Raw genomic sequence first — 6,552 nt, 5'->3', positions numbered from 1 at the left:
AATCAAATTTGGATTTTTTATGAATTTTTAAAGTTGCTCAAAAATCAGGTCAAAAGTCCCTGTACTGTAGTACATGGTCTCGGGTCAAATTTTGCCAAAATTAAAAAGGAGAGAATTTGCCACTTTTATAACTTTATCTGATACATATACATGTACTTATGTTGTGTAGAAAGTTTGAGCAGATTCCGATCAAATTTGGATTTTTTATGAATTTTTAAAGTTACTCAAAAATCAGGTCAGAGTGAGAAACCCAGATAATAGTCATTCACACTTACATATCTGCCAACAAACTCATTCAATCGCTTCATAAAGAAAGTTGCTATTAGTCCACTGAAGTATATTACCAATGGAATGATAGCAACACTGGACTGCAACAGAGAGAGAGAGAGAGAGAGGAAAGTATGTTATGACAATAAAGACTACGTGTACTTATTTTTATAGGCTTACCCTGTACATTTTTAAAGTGTCAATCATGTACAAAGGACTATAGACTTGGGTTAGATTAACTATCAGTCTACTAGACATATATATGAGAGCAACCTGTATGAAAACGAAAGACATAAATACGTTTTAATTTATATTCAATCAGAATAGACATAATAAAATACTGATAAAAGATTGTGTTATGACTACAAGTCATTGTATACTGTTTATGAACACTGAAAGTTGGCAGGTGAAGTAATAAAAGTATATAAAAGCTGTGTTCATTGCAGGTGTTCACTTATTAATGGAAAAACAATAAACTCTCTACACCATTAATAACTATAGTGCCTACTTGTACATGCATTGCACTCTGGATGTTCGTACCAGATAAAACTTTGGATTTAAGAACCAGCGATACCAAGGCAACCGATTGTTAGTGGGCTGATCACCAGCTGCCGAACCATGACCTCCATTAGAGGGCTCCTTGGTACCAATATGAAACATGAACACAAATGATAAACCAACCACAATAATACCAAGAGCAGTCCCCTAGAAAAAGAGCAATAATTAAAGTATTTTAGGTAGAGCACCTTTTAGTGCATACAATACTGTAGTGTGAACATATTTATTATAGGAGTTATAGATGCACATGATCTATGAATATAGAATAGTATATCCCATTAGGATACTATGTAAAGATAACAGTATCAAAAGCTTCTGTGTAATAGTTATTTCACATGATGTCCAGCACACTGTTACATAATAGGACTAACTGAGAATAGCCACTGGTCATTGGGTGTTATCTGACTCGACTTATTGACCGATGATAGGAGGACAAGAACTACTATAAAGACACCTGAGTTAGATAAAATGGTGAACGCATATCTGAGAGAGAAAGGAAGAGGGAAAAGAGAAAGAGAGAGAAGAGAAATAAGAGGAAAAGAGGAGGAAGATAAAGTATAAAATATAAAATTATGTTCGTATCTTCGGCCATTACCTAATTGAATTAAGCTCAACCCTAATGCTTTTATCAGAAGTAAGTACTGGTATTAAAGACAAGTGTGACACCTGTACTGTAGCCCAACCAGCTTGAAAAACAATAATGAAACACGAGAAATATAATATCTGATATTTCATCGGTTGCATGGAACAATAAATGCACTCGTGCCAGAAAAAGAATAACGAGCAAGCGACCATACCGGTACCAATCAAGTGCCATGTTTTACGACCACCGTAACGATTTGAAGTATTGTCACAGAAGTGTCCTATGACAGGTGTGGTTAGAGCATCGGCAATCTGACCAATGAGAACCAAGAGACCAGCATCACTATTATCTATCCGTAAAACGAGGTGGTAGAAGAGAAGGAAGTAGGTAAACCACATTGAAGCGCATAAGTCATTGAAGACATGACCGATTCCATAGGCTATACGGCGAGGATACGGCAGATCTCCTGATTTGAAGAAACGGGCGAGGAGAGAAGGACGTCTCTCTTCTGCTTGTACTTGACTTTCTTCACTCCCCGCACTATTTTCATCCATAGTATCTTCTGAAAACTGAGAAAAAGCTCGCATTTGGTTATCAGTTAAACAGTACACAGCCACTCCCCTCATAAGCTGAGTCATGAATATTAACACAGATGATTGGTTTTTAACTTGAAAAATAGTTAGTCACAGACAAATTAAACACTACTTCTTGCAATAAATAAATTGATCTAATTTGAGTTGCTGTTCTTTCTACTTTGTTTTCTTTTCTTCTTTAGCATCTTATGCTGTAGTATAGTTCACATAAAAGAATAAAGTTATTACATGATACAGTAACAGTGCACCTACTTTCATTAAGAGCTGCTTTCTTTTTAAGATATTGGTACGCCTTTTCTTACCAAAATCAGTTTCACTTAGTTTCTGAATACAAGAAATAAGAAATGAATAAGATGCAAAGAAAGACTGATGTCTAATATCTTACTATATCAACTTCTCTCTTAGCCATTGTCACGACACTTAAATTCTTCAATGCTATATCCTCCTCTATGGGATACTCAACTAATTCAGTTTCTACAAGGCAACAAAAATCAATGCACATTTACTAACAATCAACTAACTGATATCATTTTCTATATTCTTAACTCTTGTTACATCGTATTGGGTCATGAGAGAAATTGCCTGACCTCCATGACCTTAAAAAACAAAATGTAAAAATTATTAAAAATAATACATGATCTAACCAGCTCTTGCTGTGCGACCAACACGATGAATGTAGTCCTTTGAAGAGGCTGGTATGTTTAGATTGATGACCACACCCACTAGTGGAATATCCAAACCCCTATTATATAAGTATTAAATGAATCATTCACATTCAGTTATTTTACAACATAATAATAGTTAATTTTTCTTACAATATAAGATAATATTAGCATTCATATGTTATGTAGAAAGTTTGAAATGATTTGGATTAAAATTTGAATTGCTAGAAACATAAGTACATGTACATTAATATGCATCAGAAAATGAAATAAAATTGCTATTATTATTATTATTATTATATGCTACCTGCTAGCAACATCAGTAGCTACCAATATTCTAACTTGTCTTGACTTAAACATTGCTAATGAAGAGAGTCTCCGTCTCTTGAAAACAAAAAAATAAAACAAAAAGAATAATATTTTATTACTTGCGTCATCAGCGAATGTAGAGTGACATTCGGAAACTCTAATTGTTTTAATAAGAGACCGTATATTTCACAATTTCTATTACAACAGAAATAAAATATCAGTCAATGTACACTTCTCTCTCTTTTCTCATACCTACATGTATCAGTGAATAGTATGATTGTTTTCTTATCAACATCATGAAACTGATCCAGCAATGTTATCAAATAGCAATCCTTTACCTAAAATAACGTAAAACATGTACAAGTACATGCATCTAGTTACCTGAGCAGGAATCAGTACATAATGTTGATCAAGGGAATCAACTGTACTAATTCTAAATAAAAATTAAATAAATTATTATTAGAAAAAGAAACAAAAATTTCCAAAAAATCTTCACATAAATGTTAAACATAATTATTACAGTGTTATTATTACTCTTTTGGTGCTTCCCAGCAGAAAGGAGGTGTGGTTGACAATTCTTTTAGTCTATTTAAACTATCAGTGAGTGTTGCACTGAATAACAGTGTCTGTCTCTTCTCTGGCAGTCTCTCAAATATGACACTCAAATCATCCTCAAAGCATTTCTCTAATAACCTATCAGCTTCATCTAATACCTATAATTATGTAAGAAAGAGTAGAGTGATTTTCAATTCTGCCTTCTCTTTGTTCAGCAAAATTCCATGTTCCATGCAAAATTCCATGTACATTCCATGTATCAGGGACTTTGACCTGATTTTAGAGTAACTTTTAAAATGCATAAAAAATTCAAACTTGATCGGAATCAGCTCAAACTTTCTACGCAACATAAGTACACGTATATGTATCAGATAAAGTTATAAAACTCATAAATTCTCTCCTTTTCAATTTTGGTGAAATTTGGCCTGAGACCATGTACTATAGTACAGGGACTTTGACCTGATTTTGGAGTAACTTTTAAAATTCATTAAAAAAAATCCAAACTTGATTGGAATCAGCTCAAACTTTCTACGCAACATAAGTACACGTATATGTATCAGATAAAGTTATAAAACTCATAAATTCTCTCCTTTTCAATTTTGGTGAAATTTGGCCTGAGACCATGTACTATAGTACAGGGACTTTGACCTAATTTTGGGGTAACTTTAAAAATTCATAAAAAATCCAAACTTGATCGGAATCAGCTCAAACTTTCTATATAACATAAGTACATGTATATGCATCAGATAAAATTATAAAAATGGCGATTTCTCTCCTTTTCAATTTTGGCGAAATTTGGCCCAAGACCATGTACTATAGTACAGGGACTTTGACCTGATTTTGGAGTAACTTTAAAAATTCATAAAAAATCCAAATGTGATCGGAATCAACTCAAACTTTCTACACAACATAAGTACATGTGTATGTATCAGATAAAGTTATAAAAGTGGCAAATTTTATCCCTTCCAATTTTGGCAAAATTTGGTCCGAGACCATGTACTATAGTACAGGGACTTTGACCTGATTTTGAAGTAACTTTAAAAATTTATAACAAATCCAAACTTGATCGGAATCAGCTCAAACTTTCTACATAACATAAGTACATGTATATGCATCAGATAAATTTATAAAAATGGCGAATTCTCTCCTTTTAAATTTTGGCAAATTTGGCCCAAGACCATGTACTATAGTACAGAGACTTTGACCTGATTTTGGAGTAACTTTAAAAATTCATTTTTAAAGAAACCAACTCAAACTTTCTACCAATGAACAAGATAGATACAGAGAGAGTAGCGATATACCAAATATTTAATTTTCTCCATAAAAACAGTATCAGTGCTTTGCAGGTGATCTGCCAGACGACCCGGAGTTGCCACAACAATGTGTGGTCGCCTTGACAATGCTAAAGCTTGAACCATCATGTCTAGCAAAAAATTATAACTTAACTCATTGACAATAGAACTTACCAACCCCACCAACAATTACTTCACTTTTGACACCAATGTGCTTGCCGAGAACACAAAACTGATCCGAAATTTGATAGGCAAGTTCCCTGCTCACAATATCATTTATTTCTATTTTGATTTTAATTAACCTGGTGGGCGTTAAAACTAATGCGTATATCCCATAAGGATCACGTGAAAGTGAGTGAAGTATAGGGAGAGCAAATGCAGCTGTCTTTCCACTGCCAGTCTTAGCAGAACCAATACAGTCCTTTCCTATACAAAGGGGAAATCATCTGACCAATCAGATAAGCCCAACCACGTGCAGTACAGCTAAGTATAGTAGTATTCTTTACCTTCCATTATTGGTGGAATACAGTTCTTCTGTACTGGAGTAGCCTCTTTGAATCCAAGACCTTCGCACTGTCTAACCAACCAGCTTGACAGACCAAGAGAAGAGAACGTGCAAGAATCTGCCATGTTTTAATATTCTAGTTATTATAGTTTATTGTTATTAAACATTTTAATTAGTTTAATTCTGTGAATTGTTTATTATTATTAATTTATTTGCAATAATTATCATTAATATTTTCATTATTCAATTGTTCCCTGAATATTGACTCGAGAGTCTGTCGAATTCTTCTTCCTATGTATAATCATTGACAAAAAGGAATGAGTCAATCATTATATTCAACTCTCCTTCTCTCTTCACTAACTTTGCTCTTGAATTGCTGCACATATAAATGCCCTCCATGACCATCCTTCAACTGAGCCATGTACCTCTGACTAACCTGATCAAAGAGAAGCAAAAAGTAAAATAAAATGGCAAAAGAGGAAGGGAGGACTCACTGCTGATGGTTTTCCCAAGTGATGCGAAACAACAACTAAATTGACTAAAGTTTCTGGATTATTGCTATCCTAAAAATACACCAAATAATACAAATAATTTATGAATGCTATAAAGCTTGAACTTACCTTTGATAGTGCATCTTGTAGTGCACTCTCAGCTTCATCATATTTACCTTGACTAATCATACATACTGCCTACAGTACAGTAGATGACAAATTTATAAATAGAAAATAAATAAAGAGACATTCAAATTTATCTCCTTTTATACTCCCTACTTGTCCATTGAGGAGGAGTGGAGTGGGTGTGGTTTTATCAGCAAGCTCTTGGTAGATGTAGTAAGCATCTTGATACTTGTCTCCTCCTACGGCTAAATTGAACCAAGCAAGAGCTAACTGAGAGAGAGTTGCATCGTCGTCTTTCTCTTGCATGATTTTGAGCTCTTTCCTACAAAAAAGAGAAAAATGAAGATTGCAATGAAGATCAAAAAGTAAGAAAAAAAAAGCAAAACGGGAGACAAGAAAAGGATGCTTTTTGTTGGTACATACTTTGCTAAGTCAAGTCTGTTCATTGATAGTAATATCTGTACTCTTAAAGCTGCCCTGTGAACAAACATAATGACAATAAAAAATTGTAATATTAAATAACTCCTCACCCTTCTAATGAATCCGACTGGTTGAGACATCGAAGGGCAGAATCAAAATTCTAAAAGTAAAGAGAGAGAGAGAGAGAAAGA

General features: G+C 33.8%; 3 protein-coding genes across 3 annotated transcripts in view; all 3 read right to left on the bottom strand.

Moving 5' to 3' along the window:
* Positions 1–174: 174 nt before the first annotated feature.
* Positions 175–2,051, bottom strand: LOC100631533 (major facilitator superfamily domain-containing protein 12-like). Its single transcript, XM_019996737.1, has 5 exons — positions 1,421–2,051; positions 1,197–1,308; positions 808–972; positions 448–540; positions 175–368 (listed from the first exon to the last, which is right to left on the bottom strand). The coding sequence occupies exons 1-5, from the start codon at positions 2,044–2,046 to the stop codon at positions 237–239; spliced, it is 1,128 nt and encodes a 375-aa protein (XP_019852296.1). The 5' UTR covers positions 2,047–2,051; the 3' UTR covers positions 175–236.
* A 13-nt stretch (positions 2,052–2,064) lies between these two features.
* LOC100631403 (probable ATP-dependent RNA helicase DDX49) overlaps positions 2,065–6,552 on the bottom strand; it is a 6,877-nt gene continuing 2,389 nt past the window's right edge. Inside the window, exons 6-14 of the mRNA XM_019996734.1 lie at positions 3,354–3,405; positions 3,225–3,310; positions 3,092–3,167; positions 2,971–3,047; positions 2,646–2,743; positions 2,523–2,597; positions 2,387–2,475; positions 2,254–2,325; positions 2,065–2,192 (exon numbers count right to left, since the gene is read on the bottom strand). Of these exons, the coding sequence (XP_019852293.1) occupies positions 2,136–2,192; positions 2,254–2,325; positions 2,387–2,475; positions 2,523–2,597; positions 2,646–2,743; positions 2,971–3,047; positions 3,092–3,167; positions 3,225–3,310; positions 3,354–3,405 (682 nt within the window). The 3' untranslated portion in view covers positions 2,065–2,135. The remainder of the gene's footprint in view (positions 2,193–2,253; positions 2,326–2,386; positions 2,476–2,522; positions 2,598–2,645; positions 2,744–2,970; positions 3,048–3,091; positions 3,168–3,224; positions 3,311–3,353; positions 3,406–6,552) is intronic.
* The window catches only part of LOC100642059 (coatomer subunit epsilon-like), a 5,318-nt gene continuing 4,256 nt past the window's right edge, over positions 5,491–6,552 (bottom strand). Inside the window, exons 6-11 of the mRNA XM_019996736.1 lie at positions 6,365–6,418; positions 6,095–6,263; positions 5,945–6,013; positions 5,819–5,887; positions 5,686–5,760; positions 5,491–5,615 (exon numbers count right to left, since the gene is read on the bottom strand). Coding sequence (XP_019852295.1) covers positions 5,568–5,615; positions 5,686–5,760; positions 5,819–5,887; positions 5,945–6,013; positions 6,095–6,263; positions 6,365–6,418 — 484 coding nt within the window. The 3' untranslated portion in view covers positions 5,491–5,567. The remainder of the gene's footprint in view (positions 5,616–5,685; positions 5,761–5,818; positions 5,888–5,944; positions 6,014–6,094; positions 6,264–6,364; positions 6,419–6,552) is intronic.

The sequence above is a fragment of the Amphimedon queenslandica genome, unplaced genomic scaffold, assembly GCF_000090795.2.
Source record: "Amphimedon queenslandica unplaced genomic scaffold, v1.1 AMPQUscaffold_13401, whole genome shotgun sequence".
NCBI classification, from domain to species: domain Eukaryota; kingdom Metazoa; phylum Porifera; class Demospongiae; order Haplosclerida; family Niphatidae; genus Amphimedon; species Amphimedon queenslandica.
This window is presented reverse-complemented; position numbering and strand designations above follow the sequence as displayed.